At 44.7% G+C, this 16,621-nt stretch overlaps 1 protein-coding gene across 2 annotated transcripts in view; it reads right to left on the reverse strand.

Annotated features, from left to right (window-relative positions):
• ZNF618 (zinc finger protein 618) overlaps window positions 1-16,621 on the reverse strand; it is a 183,049-nt gene that overhangs the window by 2,524 nt on the left and 163,904 nt on the right. Inside the window, exons 10-12 of one of the 2 annotated variants that reach the window (XM_004372135.1) lie at window positions 16,339-16,578; window positions 12,508-12,588; window positions 9,135-9,212 (exon numbers count right to left, since the gene is read on the reverse strand). In XM_004372135.1, coding sequence (XP_004372192.1) covers window positions 9,135-9,212; window positions 12,508-12,588; window positions 16,339-16,578 — 399 coding nt within the window. Of the gene's footprint in view, window positions 1-9,134; window positions 9,213-12,507; window positions 12,592-16,338; window positions 16,579-16,621 lie in introns of both variants that reach the window. The other variant, XM_012554385.1, reaches the window with a different exon arrangement.

Raw genomic sequence — 16,621 nt, forward strand, 5'->3', positions numbered from 1 at the left:
AAAAATGAAGATAATCATATAAAAATTACCTGCAGTGGGGTTCCCACAAGTCTTTGCTGAATACTGATCTGTGCATGCATGGGGTGACATTCCACAACAAGGCTGATGAAAGAGCCACTAGACAGCAGTAGGTACAATAATTCCCAAGGCTCACACAAGGTGGGGACAATTTGCATTCTCATTACCCAGAGCAGAGAGACCTCAAGGCATGAGGAGTTATGTAGACTCCCCTTACTATGGGGTAACCTAGCCATAAATTAAAAACTGCATTAAACCTGCCCTAATATGTATTAGGAAACCCTGGTGGCATAGTGGTTAAGAGCTACAGCTGCTAACCAAAAGGCTGGTAGTTCGAATGTACCAGGAGTTCCTTGGAAACCCTGTGGGGCAGTTCTACCCTGTCCTATAGGGCTGCTATGAGTTGGAATCAACTTGACAGCAACAGGTTTGGTTTTTTTTGGGTTTTAATATGTATTAAAGAAAACTGCAGAAGTATCAAGCTGATTCCACATAATTAAACTGCATGCCAGAACAAAGTTCAACACTCTTTAAAGGAATAGAACAAAATCCAGAATCCAACAATGTAAAATTCACAATGTCCAGAATCCAATAAAAATGATCATATATTCAAAGTAGTAGGAAAATATTACCTATAAGCACGAGAAAAACCAATCAATAGAAACAGACCCAGAAATGACAGAATTAGCAAATAAGAACCTTAAAACAACTGTTATAATTTATACAAATATGTTCAAAGATATAAAAGAAATCACGAACATGATACGGAAGAAAATGGAAGATGTAAAACGAAACAAAAAACAACTCAAGTGGATCTTCTAGAGATAAAAATAAAATGCATATGAAAAATGGACTATATGGGCTAAGAGGAGATTAGATGGCACAGAAGAAAGGATTAGTGAACTTGCTCATTCCATTGTTGGATGGGGCAAGAGAACTATCCATTATGAAAAACAGAGAGGGCAAAAGACTGAAAATAAATGTACAGACAATGGACAGTTTCAAGCAGTCTAATAAACATATAATTGGAGTCTTGGGGTGAGACAGAAAAATATCTGAATAAATAATAACCAAAAATGTTCCAAACCTGATGAAAACCGTAAGCCCACAGATTCAAAAAGCTCAACAAACTCCAAACAAAATAAACATAAATAAAACACCATCAAGGTATATCATTCTATCATAAACAAATTGTTGAAAGCCAATTAAAAGAAAATCTTGAAAGTAGCCAGAGGGGGAAAAGGACACATTATGTACAAATTAACAGAAATGAGAATGACAATACACTTCCCATCAGAACTTATGCAAATCAGAAGGCAATGGAACAAAGTACTGAAAGAAAATGTCAACCTAAAATACTATACCTAGTGATATTTCAAAAATGAAGATGAAATAAAGACTTTCGAGACAAACAAAGGCAGACATTCACTATAAGAAATGTTAGAAGAAGTCCTCCAGGCCCAAGAGGAATGACATCAAATAAGAATCTAGATCTACTAACAGGAATGAAGAGTGCTGGAAATTATATACATGTAGATAAACAAAAAATATTTTTCCCTCATATTTCATATCTTTAAAATACAAATAACTGTTCACTGAAAAAATAATAACATGTACAGTGTAAATGCATGTAAATAATAACATACAGTGTAAATGTAAAGTAAAATGAATAACAACAATAGTATTACAAGACATGGAAGGGAAATAAAAGTATATTGTTGAAAGGTTCTCACAGTATTTGGAAAAGGGCCTAATATTTGAAGATAGACTGTGAGAAGTTAAAAATATATAGTGTAAACCCTAAATAAATCATAAAAGCTAAAACAGAGTTATAGCTAATAAGTTGGTTGTGAAGATAAAATGGAATAATAATAAATTCTGAATCCAAAAACTGCAGGACATTTTTGTAAAAAGGAACAAAGAACAAAGGAGATAAATAGGAAACAAACAGTAACATACCAGATTTAAACTCAATAATACTGATAATTACATTAAATGTAAATGGTCTTGACATTTCAAGTAAGAATCAGATTGTCATACTAAATTAAAAAAGACCCAAAAATACGATGTCTAAAAGAAAGCTTTTCAAATATAAAGGCACAGATTAGTTAAATTAAAATGCTGAATAAAGACATAACATGCAAACAGTAATGAAAAGAAAGCTGGAGGTGTGATATTATTATCAGAAAAAAAATAAACCCCAGAACACAGAATATTACCAGAGATAAAGACACTGCATGATGATATCACTGCATAAAGATAAAATATGACAAAATCCAATAGCCATTCATGAAACAAGCAACTCCCAATTCAAACTTCCAAGATATAGTAATTCTAAATGTGTATGTACATGATAACAGAGCTTCAAAACCCATGAAGCAAAAACTGACAAAACTGAAAGGGAAAATAGACAATCTACAATTATATTTGGAAATTTCAACCATCTTCTCTCAGTAATAATTTGGCACTGTCCACTATCAAGCAGTCTAAGATACATTTTATTGGAATCTAGAAAAGGGAGGTAGGAAGAAAAATATTTGAAGAAATAATGGCTGAAATTTTTCTAAAGCAGACAAAAGAAAAATCAGTAAGGATGTATAGAAGTCTTAAATAACACTATCAGTCAACTTGGCCCAACCTACATTTATAGAATACTCAGTAAGAGTAGAATACACACGCCTTGCAAGTACACAGGGAATGTTCAACAAGATATACATATTCTGAACCATAAAATAAGTCTTAATAAATCTAAAACGGATGAAATTATACAAAGTATGTTCTCTGACTATAACATAATTAAATTAGAAATCAATAACAAAAATACATTTGGAAAAATAACCATTTGAAAATTAAACATAAGAGAAATTAGGTAATATTTTGAACTAAATGAAAACAAAAATATAACATTTCAAAATACGCAAGATCAGTCTAAAGCAAGGCTTATTTACACCATTAGAACCAAAAATACCAAACCTGTTGCCGCTGAGTTGATTCCGACTCATAGTGATCCTATAGGACAGAGCAGAACTGCCCCATAGGATTTCCAAGGAGCAGCTGGTGGATTCGAACTGCTGACCTTTTGGTTAGCAGCCGAGCTCTTAAACATTACACCACCAGGTCTCCATTTATAGCATTAGATGCTTATATTAGAAAAGAAGAACAGTTTAAAATCAGTGATAGAAGCTTCCACCTTGTGAAACCAAAAGATGATGAGTAAATTAAACCTAAAGTAAGGAGAAGAAAGGAAATAATACATATAAAAGTGGAAATTAGTGAAACAGAAAATAGATAAACATAATACAGAAACCAAAAGCTGATTCTTTGTAAAGATGAATAAAATTGGTAAACTTCTGGCCAGAATGATAAAAAAAAAAGATACAAATTATCAACATCAGGAATGAAATAGAAGACATCATTACAGAAGCTACAGATAGATATTAAATGGATAAAAATGTAATATTAGAATGACTTTATGCCAATAAATTCTACAACTTAGGTGAAACAAAAAACTCTGAAAGACACAAAGCACCAAAGTTCACTCAAGAAAAAATAGATAACTTGAATAGTTCTATAATATATATATAAAACTGCATTCATAGTTAAATAACTTCCCACACACACATAAACAAAACCTCAAGGTCCAGATGGGTTCCACTGTTGAACTTGACCAAATATTTAAGGAAGAAATAATACAAAATTTTCCAGAAAATAAGAGGGGAGAGAACACCTCTCAACTCATTTTAGGAAGCCAGCATTATCCTAATCCCAAACTGCAGAAAATCATTACAAGAAAAGAACTACAGACCAATATCCCTTATGAACACAGACATAAAATCCTTAACAAAATATTAGTAAACTGAATACAGCAATATATACATAGAAATGAAAGTTGGGTTAATAATAAAAATCAATCAGTGATATTACCAAAACTAACAGAATAAAGAAGAAAAATCATGACAACAGACATAAATACACGTAAAAAATGTGACAAAATTCAACACCGCTTCATGATACAAACTCTCAGCAAACTAGGAAGAGAAAGGAAATTCCTCAACCTGATAAAGGGCAACTATAAAAAACCTACAGTTCATCAACCTTACAGAAATAAAAGGGTTTATAAGGAAATACTATAAACAACAGTATGCTAACAAATTAGATAACCTAGATGAAATGGAAAAATTCCTTAAAAGGTATAAATTACTGAAACTGATTCAAGAAGAAACAGAATATCTGAACAGACCTATAGAAAAGAGACTAAACTAGTAATCAAAAATACTCCCCTCCCCACCTCCACCCCCAAGGGAAAAAAAACACCAGGCTCAGATGGCTTCACTGGTGAATTCTACCATTAATTAAAAGAAGAACTGACACTAATCCTTCACAAACTCTTGCAAAAAACAGAAGAACAGGAAACACATTCCAGTTCATTTTATGAGGCATTATCCTGGTAACAAAATTAGAGAAACATACCACAAGAAAACTACAGCCCAATATCCCTTAGGAATATAGACGTGAGCATCCTCAATGAAATACTAGCAAACTGAATCCAGCAGCATATATTGCTCAATAATAAAAAGACAACCCAAGTGAAAAACAGGCAAAGGATTGGAATAGATATCTCTCCAAAGAAGAGATACAATTGGCCAATAAGCACATGAAAAGATGCTCAATATCTTTAGTTATCAGGGACATGCCAATCAAAACTATAAAAAGATACCACTTCATACCCATTAGGCTGGCCACAATGAAAAAGACAGACAATAACAAGTGTTGGTGAGGATGTGGAGAAATCAGAACCCTCATATATTGCTGGTGGGAATGTAAAACAGTGAAACTGCTTTGGAAAACAGTCTGGCAGTTCCTCAAATGGTTAAACACAGAGTTCACATATGATCCAGTAATTCCACTCCTAGGTATATACCCAAGAGAAGTGAAAACATATGTCCATTTAGGGGGCATCAAGTTCATGTTAATGATGGTGTAATGATTTGGAAAAGGACAGTGAAAATGGTTGTACAACTTGAAGTCATCAGTGTCACATGTAGAAAACTGCTGAGATGGCGTATACTTTGCTGTGTATATTTTTACAATAAAATTAAAAAAAAACATACGTCCACACACACACACTTGTACTTGATGTTCATAGCAGCTTTACTTATAATAGCCTAAAATTGGAGACAACAAACCAATTGTTTATCAACTGGTGAATGGATAAACAAAGTGTGGTATATTTGAACAATGGAACACTACTTGGCAATAAAGAAGAACTACTGATAAGATTTGATAACATGAATGAAGCTCAAAAGCCCACTAAGTGAAAGAAACCATACACAAAATGTTACTAATTCCAATTGTGTGATTCCATTTATAAAAAATTCCAATACACGTAAAACTACAGTGATAAAAAGCAGACAGCGGTTGTCATGGGCTAGGTGGAGGGAAGAGATTGGCTGTAAAGGGGCATGAAGGAACTTTCTGGGTGGACAGTAATGTTACACATTTTGACGGTGATGGTGGTTAAGTGACTGTCTACATTTGTCAAAACCCATCAACCTGTACTCTTAAATTTGGTAAATTATATCTCAGTAAATCTGATTTTTAATAGACTGGAAAGAAATCTATTAAAATAGTAACAGTGAGTACTGAGATTACAGCTGATGCTTCATTTTCTAACTTCTCTGCATTTTCCCTACTTCCTTTAGTGAACAGACCTTACTTTTAAAAAGGAAAATAACAAGCACAAATTTTAAAATGAGAACAAGCAGTCTTTCTTGTTGACTCCAGTAGAGTTCAGGTTGTTGAAGCCCTGGATTCAGTGGCATCACTAGAGGGGTGTGGCACGGTGGCAGGTGAGCTGACAGTGTAGGGGGATGCGCCGCCAAGGCAGTGGTATCACTAGGGCTGGTGTCACCCCGTACAGTAACTCATCACCCCCCAGTCAGGGTGTGGGCAGGTAGAGGAGGGTCTCTGCCTTGGCCAATAGGAGAGGGGAGGAACTCTGAGGAGCTGCAGTGGGGAGGGCCGAAAGGGGCAGGGGATTTGGGCCTGCACGGGGGTGGGGACGTTCACTGGCTGGCCCTGTCCATGGCAAGGAGTGGCACCATGAGTTACCACACTGGGTAACACCAACCTTCGTGAAGCCACTGCCTGGATTTGAACCTGGCTCTGCCATGTTGAGTTAGTCACTTCAACTCTCTAGGTGAGCTGCAGGATGACTGCCCCATTCTTTGCCCTTCCGCACGACTTGGAATCGCAATTACTCAACCTAGCATTTGACAGCAATGACTAGTACTGGCTGATTACAAAAATATTCCTTCTGTATCCCACAGAAAGGAGCTCTGGTGGTGCAGAGGTTAAGTGCTCAGCTGCTAACCAAGTCAGTGGTTTGAACCCACTAGCAGATCCATGAAAGAAAGATGTGGCAGTCTGCTTCCGTAAAGATTACAGCCTTGGAAACTCTATGGGGCAGTTCTACTCCGTCCTGTAAGATCACTGAGTCAAATTCAATCTGATAACAATGGGTTTGGTTTTTTGGTATATCCCACAGACACTGCTCCTGACATGGGTGAGGTACTCGGTAAATGCTCTGGGGACAGACCTGATTTATACCCATAGCCTGAGCTGAAAATAAGGTTTACTGGATGTGGCTATGCCTGTGTACCACAGTCACATACATTTTTCTGCAGAGGGCTGAATGCAAAGCTGGAGTAAAGGCTGTCTTGCAGAGAGAGATTATTTCAGGGAGAAGAAAGCAGCTGTTTCTAGCAGGGGATGGAAAAGGACGCATCTGCTGTTGTTGGGTCTTAGAACATGTCATGGCCCTCAATACGTTACATATGTCATCTCCAGAACCCTCACCCCTCCCTGTAGGTAGGGCTTATTAGTCCACTTTACAGATGAGAAGACTCAAGTCCAGAGAAGTGAAGTGGCTGAAAGGAATCAGAAACCAGGTCTGGCCACCACCAAAATCCTGAAACCATGAGTGGCCAACTTGTTGGCTGCCTGGGGACATCCCTGCATTCCTCTTGGCCACCATCCTCCTGACAATGCTGTAATCAGGGAGCTGGAAGGAATGATCTCTAAGGAGCTGCCATCTCTGCTAATCCTCCTCCTGGTCTACCTGAGGCTGCATAAGGTGGTTGCTGAAAGCACAGGCTCTGGAGTTCACAGTGCGGGTTGAAATCCTGGTCCTGTCATTTGTGACCACATAGCCTTGAGCAAGTTACATAATGATTCTGTGTCTCAGTTTACTTGCCTACAAAACAGAGCTAATATGAACACTTAACTCAGAGGGCTGTTCTGAGAATTAAATGAGTTAATCCGCATAAAACTCTTAGAACAAGGCCTGGCACAAAGTAAGAGCTCAAAACATGTTGGATCATTTTTACTAGATGAGTATCACTGGGCCAGTGATTATGTTCTCTGAACCTCAGTCTTCTCATCTGTATAATGGAGATGATAGTGTCAGCTAGCTAACAGGTTTGTTGGGGAAGATTTGATGCAATAATCTACATAAAGCTCTAAGTGCCACACTTGACACATTTGTAAGCACTCACTAGATGTTAGCTATTTTTAGTATTACTACTGCCAAAACACACTCCTGAGCTGTCACCCGGGGCAAGACAGGTTTTCCCACAGAACAGGAAGTTTATTAGCAAGAATTACCCTGTGCTATTCAGCAGCCCCTTAATGAGATTGGTGTTATTCGAGGCTGATCCTCCTTATCAGTGGTGCTGTGAACTGTGAAGATCATGATGCTTAATTTCTCTCTATGGAGTCAATCCTTTAATCCTGATTCAGCCTGGCCGGGATTTTGAATGCTTTGCACTGGAGTGCCAGGGAGCATTCTCTGGCTGCGCTGGACCACAACAAAGCAGTCCAAAGCTCCTCCTGGAAAACAAGCCTAGATGCTTGGGTGAGGTGGGGCTACTGCAGGGCCCAGCCTCGATTTGCATTTTAATGGCCTCCTCCTTTAGTGGGAAGCACAGCTACTGAGACTCTGCCCTAATTACTGCTAGGCTTCCAGAAGCTGGCAGAGGGGTGGGTGGAGGGTCTGGGGTTTCAGAGGCTGAGGAGGGTCTAAGCTGTGGAGTGTGCGCTCAGGCCGTGGTCCCCACGCAGCCTTCCAATGGCTGTCACTAGCTCTGAAGCTTCCATGGCTCCTGGCTCCCTCAGCCTACCTTCAAGGCCTTCCCTGGTGAAAGATGGTTGATGGCAAAGACAGCTTGAGATGTGAGACTCATAAAGACAGAACCTTGGAGTGAGGAGGGCAGTTGGAGACCAGAGGTTCCAGTGCCCTTGGTCTCCAGACGGAGACACCCGGAGGGACACACAGTTTCCTCCTGAGGTCACAAAGCATCAAGGCACACCAGTTAGAGCAGGGCTAGAACTTCCAAGGGTCTTGGCTGCCAATCCAGAGACTAGCCTGATTTTAATGAATTCATTAGAATAATAGGATCCAAAAAAGATCATATGAGTTAGTGCCTAGTGTACAGCAAATACCCAGTAAACATATGCTGAATGAAAGAATGAATGAATGGAGATCACACTAAGAGAATCTTAAGACAAGAGACTAGTACCCCATGGTCGCCAGGCCACACCTAGAGGACATGTAAACCTAAGAAGGATACAAATAGTACTAGTAATAGTAATAATGGAGTCCATGGGTGGTGCAAATGGTTAACACACTCAGATACTAACTAAATGGGCTAGAGGTTCGAGTCCATCCAAAGGCACCTCAGAAGAAAGGCTTGGCAATCTACTTCCAAAAAATCAGCTATTGAAAACTCTACAGACTATAGTTCTACTCTGACACACATGGGGTCGCCACGAGTAGGAGCTGACTTGATGGCAACTGGTTTTGGTAACTGTACTAACAGCAGCTGCCAATTCTGGAACCACCATTACGTGTCAGGTATGTTTCACACACTACTTCTCGTGCCTCCAGAGGATCACTCTGAGGAAAGGCGTGGCAGGGACCCCTAGTGTTTCCCTTTGCAGAGTACCGGGCTGTCCATAGGCAGTGGCTGCCTGGCCAGCTTGGACATTTTCCAGCTGCACACTTCTGCCCATGGATTCAGGCTTGCCATGTGGCTAATACCCCTTGGGCCCCTTACCTGCATGGGACTGCATGTGCTCCAAGAGGTTGTTGTAGAACTGGAACTGGATGCCACAGGCGCCACAGGTGTAGGGTTCTGGGGGGAGATGCGAGGCAGCCATGTTAGGGGCAGAGTAAACCTGGCCGTCCCTCTGCTGGACTGTGGCAACTTTGGCACTGGGAACCCACACACACATTGGGTTTTGGGGCTCTAGGCCCAACCTGTCTGCCTCCCCTGTCTATAAATCAGCGAGGGAGAGGCTGGGGGAAAGGAAGGAGCGATGGAGACAGGAAGACATGCAGATAAGGGGACAATCTCTTCAATGAAGTGGGCATTTATTGAGTGCTCACTGTGTGCCAGGCACTGTTCTGGGCACCGGGGACGATGTGGGAACGGAAGGACAACATCACTAGACCAAGAGCTCTCTCAGGGCAGGGATCACGTCTTATTTGTTTCATAGCCCATCTCTCTGCCTGTGGAACCACTCAGAGGTCACTGCACTGTTGGCTGAATGAATGTATGAATGAATGTGTAGTGAACAAAACACAAAGTAACAGACACACAGGGCGGTAAACAGGAGGGGGAAAGCAAGACAGAAGGTAAAAGGTGGAGAAAGCCACAGCAAAGCCTGAGGAAATGGGAATAAGAAGGGGCAAGGGCAGAAAAGAGGGAGAGTGCATGCTGGAAGGGAACAAGTGTACGATGGGCTTTATCCTTCATCCCAGTGTTCCCAACACAGCTCAGTGCCGACAGAGAGAAGAGGGAGGAAGAAGAAAGGAAGAGGGGTGAAAAGAATAAGGAAAAGAGAGCAAAGATGGCTGAGGTGGGGCTCGGAAGAGGTGTCCTGAGGCTGCCCCAATGAGCAGGAATCGGGAGGCCTGGCTTCCTTCAGGGCTTGGGTAGTGGAGGCAGGCTGCCCGGTCAGGGTTCTGCCTTGCCCCTGTCCAAGCTCCTCCACCCCATCAGCCTCTGCCAGCTTTGGGGTTGGCCCAGGAGGGTGGCCCAAGTCAGCTGCTCTGGGAAGGTCCTCAGAGGATATGGCCAGCTGAGTAAATTCCCTGCCCTGCCTCACCCTCTCCAGCCCTGAAAACCCAACGGGACCATCACTTACTCTGTAGGAGAGGGAAAGGATTGGAAATCAGAGGACTTGCAGTTTCTGCAAAAGAGAAACAGTTTAGCCAAGTCTCTTCCAGTTCTGGTGCCTTGTGATGAACATCATCATTTCTATTCCTAATAACCGTGAGCCAGATGGGGCTCTCGGAGAAGGGGAGAGGGGCATCTGAGAGCAAGGCTGACAGTCTAGGGTGGAGCTGGGGACAGGCTTGGCCTGGAGGACATGTCCTCCAGAGAATCCAGGTATCCCGTGGTGAGATGAGGCAGGGCCCTCCCTCTAGGGCACCCTCAACTCTGAACCACTGAACACCAGGGAGAAAATGTGCATGAAGTGGCAGCCTACTTTGGGACAGGGAGTTGGAAGCTGCTTCTAGGTCCTTTCCCTGGAATAGGAACGTCGGTACCAAATACCAGGGCAGTCACAGAGGGGGGCTGTGCTTTTAAGTGTTTCTGCTTCCTCGCGTTGTCAGGGGCAAGGGTTGGTGGCCTCATCTGCCAGAGGCAGCAGAGTGGGGCCCCACACACTGGACTGTGAATGCCGGCTCCACCACTTACAACCTGGGTGACTCGGGGCCACAATTTACCACTCCTGAGCCTCAGGTTCCTCATTCAAAAAGTGGGGTAGCAATAACACTGACTCTCACAGCGTGGTGGTAGGATGAAAACAGATAAAGACACATAAACCTCTGAACACATGCCAGGCACACAGTAAGCACTCAAAAAATGGTGGCTGCCAGCGGCAGGACTTTTACACCATCCCCAATTCTGAATGTCAGCTCTCATGGAAGAAGAGGCAAAGGGGGTGCAGCAAAGCTTAGCTGAGAGCTGGGCCCCATCGCAGTGCCACTACTGATTCCCATGTGACTTTGTGCAAGTCACCCCACTCTGTTAGGACCACCTGCCCTGCTGGGTGCAGAGAGGTTAAGCGTGCACCTTGCGTACCTCTTGGAGAGGTTGTATGGAGTAAAATTTTTTAAAGGGTGAAACAGCTTGGAAAAGTCAATACGTTCTCTGTGATTTAAAGGGTCATGCCAACATTCTCGGGGCCCCCACCACACACCTCAGCCCCCTCCTCAGGGCACTAATCAAGTCTGAAATCGCTTGGTTTACTTAAACCACCACCACCACCACCACCCTAACATCTGAGTGCGTAATCTATGCCAGGCACTCGCTGAGTGCTCACAACCGCCACGGGATGTGAGTGTCATTCTCACTTTACAGCGGAGGAGAAGTTAAGAGACTTGCCCAGGTCACCCAGCTCATAAGTGGTGGAGCTGGGGTTCGAACCTCAGCTAGAGACTAAAGCTGGAGTTCATATTACCACGAGAAGCCTGCATGTTAAAGCCTGTGCTCCTGACTGATTTATAAAGGCCCTGGCGGTTGAGCCATGTTCTCCACCTCTCTACACCCAGGCAGTGCCCAGCACAGGGCCTGACACAGGGCAGCACCTAACGTTTGGTGAATTCAACTTCAACCGTGCAAGGCACGTGAGTGGGGGCCTTACCTTAATGTAACCACAGTGTCAGAATTCTTTTCCCATCCTGCCCTGGCCTTCCCTGTGCAGACTGGCCTGCTGTGCCTTTCTTGGACAGAGGATGCTTGTGCCCACTCCAGCCCTGCCAGGCTGATCCTGGGTTTTCCTGGGGTCGAGTAGCTCTCTGCAGCTCTGTTCTAGGGGCTCCAAGGCTCTGTCAGGTTCTGCATGCAGCAGCCAAGACGGGGCACCAGAACACCACCAAGAACCTTAGGCAAACCTGCCTGAGCTGGTAGGGGCTGGAAGGGAACCTTTGTTTGGACTGCCTCCCCCAACCCCTTGGATCCAAAGTGGGGTCAGAACTTGGTGCCTAGGCTATTACTTCATAGCTCCTTCTACTGTACCCCCCTGCCTCTACTGGAAAGAAACTGCCTGCGACCCTTACCCTAAAAATGTAGCAATGGCCCCCTTAGGCCCAAACATCTAAGGCCTATGGGAGTTGATGCCTCAGGCTATGGGGTGGGTTGGCAGGGGGGGTCCCTCTCTCCATGGAGAAGAGACAAGAAGGACCCATAGTCCCTGTGAAGCTGAGGCCCAGAGGGATGTCCCTGGAAGAAAAGGCCCCTCCAGCCTCTGCTTGGCCCTGGCTTCTTTCTAATTCCCTGCCTCCAGCCTCTACCCCAGGAGACCTTTTTCATGCACCAGGCATGCTCCAGGAAGACCTCAGCGCACAGAGCACCTGCTGCCTAGCAGAAGCAGCCGCAGCAGCTGCAGCACTGGATGGCTACCATGAGGCACACTCACCGCTGGAGTTTTGGGAACTGCTATTGGTCTCTTCAAAGTGGTTTTGTGCTTTGCCTTCTACTCTCCGACTGAAAGCGCTTTCTGCTGGGTGGCGGACAGGCGGGAGAAAGAGAAAACAATGGTGATTGGTCAGCATCAGGTCTAAAGGGGGGCAGGCAAGAGGAAGCTCAGGAGCCGTGGGTACCTCACAACTGCCCAGACCCCGAGGCTGGGTGAGTTCCGAGGGTCTTGGTCATGAGGTATATGGGGCATAGGACCTCACACCTGACTCCCCAGCCAGGCTCACCTGAGTTGCCCTGACACATTGCCAAGACCCCAAAAGACCCTTACAGTGCTGGGAGGGGATGGAGGCCGGGGGTGGGGGGACAGTCATCTGACCAAGAGCATACACATGCATCCAGCCCAGTGACCAGACGGCAGACGGGCCTCAGGCTCCCTTCTTGGGCTGCTGGGAGCCACACTGATAACACCAAGTAACTGGGCCTGCCACCCACTCCTCCCCAGGCCAGGTTTCACTGCTGCAGCCACCACAAAGAAGCAGGGAGGATGACAGACTGTTTCCTGGTGGTGGATCTGGCAGAGTGGAAGGAAATATCAGATGGCTGATGGTCCCTGGGTAGTAGGGAGGGCCTTCTGGGAGAGAGGGTGTGTTGGCAAGAGCCTGGGCAGCCCCACTCCCTCGGAGGCCAAAGACCATGGTGAGGTCTGGTCAGAGTTCACCTAGGGAAAGGGACTGGCTCCTCAAGTGATTCAGGGGCATTGTAGTATACAAGCTGGCATCTTCCTGCCTGGCTCATGCCTCTCCCAGCCACTCTCCAGAGGCCCCATGATGCACAGATAAGGTCTAACCAGGTGGAATCACACAGGTTTAACTCCCCTACCCCCACCCCCAAAGAAAGTACTGAGAGCACAGGACAGAATACCTGAATTGGAAGGCAATCTGGCTTCCCCAGGGTGCTCTTGGCACACTGGGCTGCCAGACACTCCAGTGGAAAAAGGCTTCAAAGAACAAGTCAACTGGGGACATGCAGCCACCCCATCCTTTTCTTAAAGAGTAACCACTTGCATGAGGTTATTAAAGGCTCTGAGATGTTTGACTGGAAAGAGGTTCATTTAGCTTCATGCAACCCAGCCTTTTCCAAACATATCTGGTCATAGAACCCTATTTTGTTTTGTTTTTAAAACAGCAGATCCCTCGATATTCCATGCAAATGGGGATCCTGGGAACCTGCTTTGGGAAATGCCCCTCACTCCATCCAGCCTTCTCCAGAAAGGCAAGTGCTCAGACTGTGGCGGCCACGGTTCCTGATGATAATGGGGGTGATGCGAAAGATCCTACAAGACAGATCCTACAAGGCCCTGCTCAATTCCCCACACCCTCACCCCTGCCTGGTCAACGCCTCCTGATGGAGCCTCCTTTCTGCAGAGGCTGTTGATAATACCACAAGTAGACCCTCCTTTCAAAATCTGTCTGTAAATGCCTGGGTGCCTGGGCTGAGAGCCACATACCTGCCCACCTCTAGAAACCATCTGTAAACTGGCAAAGAAGAGCCTACAATTCTTTGTCTAGGGAAACGGGAGGGGACTCCCAGTTACTGAGCACCCACTACACTCCAGGCCCTGGTCCAGATACTTCACACTCATGTTCTCCCTTACTCCTTCCAAGAGCTCTATGGGTGAAAAAAACAGAGGATCCCATTTTACAGGTGAGAAAAACAGTGGAAAGGGTGAGATTGTGAAGTTCCTGGGGCTAGATGCATTCCTAATCCTCTAAGATGGTAGAAGGAGACTTCAGTCTTGGGACAGACGCTTTCTTTTTTAAAAAGGTCTGGGAGTAGGAAAGAGAGCTTTCTCTATCTTAATCCTCGTATATGCAGAGGGATCGGTACCCATCTGTGGAGGTTTTCTGTTCAGGCTGACCAACATATTGATAGAACTTAGCACAAGTGAGGTTACAAACTCTTATGATTTGTCTTCTATGACTCAGCTGATAAAGTAAATGTTGGCAGCTATCCCTGCGACAGGTACCTCTGGCTGAATGCCTGTGTGTAGTACCGTAGTGAACTCCACACTTGAGCATGCCCACACTGGCACACAAAGAGTCGCTTATTCTAGGATAATGAGGGCAGTAACAACTTCCAGCTGTGACATGTGTCCTTATAATCCCAAGCATGTTCCTGCTCACAACCCAGCTGGTAAATCCAGATGTAACCCCTACCACAATTCTTCCAAATCACATGAAAGCAGCCCCAGGCATGCCCCATAGCTTGCCGGATGCTTACTGGGGGCAGTGAGGTTCAAAAACCACCACATACCACATAGGCCCTGCAGGTGGTTCTTCTCTATAGAAAGTGCAGGTGTAAACATTCCCGCCCACAAGCTTAAGAGTAAAAGCAAGATTTGAAAGCCATGATTCCATTTTTCAGTTGAACTAATACCCACCACCAATGAGCCTGTGATGACTAGTCTGTTTATAAATAATTTATGACAACTGTTGCAAAAATGCAATGGCTGCGGGCTTTTCTCAACACAGTAGTTAACTTAAAGGTTGATTAACTACCCTCCTTTTAAGAGATCTAAGGACAACAAATACAAGTTCAAAAACTTTTAAAAACCACCCCCTTCCTCAAAATTAGCCTCCTGAATCAAAGAATAAAGGAGAGCACAACTAACCACTTGGCCATGTCCTCGGTCCTCAAACTGATGGTTTATTTTACTGAGTTCTCAACTGAACCACTTGTTTATTTAATGGATGGCTTTAGGTATCCTGAGGGCAACTGAAAGGTTCATGGTCCCAGAGGTACCACCATCATCACCTCCACTCTATATCCCACCAGGTAGGAGGCCCAAAGCTCGTTCCATCCAGGTGTGAATCAGGTGCCTAATAGCCAATGCTCAGCACACAGTGTGTCTTATCAGTTTCCATGGGGGAAATGGCTGCTGTGAACCTTTCACTGCCTGGTCATCTTTTGAAAGTCAGAGCCTCTCTCGGCATGATCTCAGAAAGCACTGGAGCTGGCATCCATTGGTTTCCAACTGGGCCTATGACTCATGGAGGGATCTCAGGGTAGTGCTGGGTGGAAAGAGGCCAAGAGAACAGAGCTCTAGGCCTACCACCCTGCTGCATGGAAAGCAGCTCCTCATTAAAGTAAATGTATATATTGAGTTTTCTGAAAGGTAGAGTATGTAAAGTCACGCCAATAGGGTCCAGGCAGGTAACATAAATGGATGAACTGGGCTGGATGTAAGATAGACAACAGTGTGATCACAATGAGAAATGACAACTGTCACGTGGCCTCTGTGATGGGAGGCAGTAGGAAGTGGTGGGGACTCTGAAAAAATAGAGAGCACATGCCCTGTTAAGGGTGCAGCTGTGGCTTAGCCCCAGCCCATTGTTACCCTGCAGGAAAGGGGGCCCAGGACTGCCAGATCTGACTTTTCAATGTCAGCTAAAAATTTAGTTTTACATAAAATATAATATCCAAATGTTGGCCATTAATTAAAAAAATATATATTTTTAACTTTGTGAAGCCCAAATAAAACAGACCTTAGGCTATAATACGGTGGGAAAAACTCTACGACTTAAAAAAATAGTTTGCAAACCACCTTGTACAACCCTCTGATTTAAGGTGAGAAAACCCGGCCCCAGAGAGGTTAGGTGGCTTGCCCTTGGGCACAGAGCCCAGAGGCAGAGATGTGACCCAGATTTGTCCCAGAGCACTATGGGATCTCCACTCTCCCTCCTGCAAGGGAACAACGACCCTGGGCATGGCTGTGGCAGGTGGGGAGAGGGGTAGGGAGTGGAGGAAGTGTAACATAGGCCATTGGTACCTGCAGTTGCCTTGCTTGCTGGAGATCCCGAATTTGGAGTGCGGAACGTCTGGGTTTGGGTGGCTGGAGGGGTGCGGTGTAAGAGGGTGGTGCATCGGACCACGGAGGCCGGAGCTTTTTTCCCCGACTGGTTCGTCTGGGTCTTCGCTGCCACGAAGCGTGGAGACGGGGAGACCTCTGGATGTGAACACTCAGAACCCGTGTCTGGATCGTCCGGTGGCTCCCACCCGGGGGTGGTACCTGAGAGGATCACGCTCTCAGTCCTCATGCACCCTCGGAGCCG

Source organism: Trichechus manatus, unplaced genomic scaffold (assembly GCF_000243295.1).
Source record: "Trichechus manatus latirostris isolate Lorelei unplaced genomic scaffold, TriManLat1.0 scaffold00016, whole genome shotgun sequence".
NCBI classification, from domain to species: Eukaryota; Metazoa; Chordata; class Mammalia; order Sirenia; family Trichechidae; genus Trichechus; species Trichechus manatus.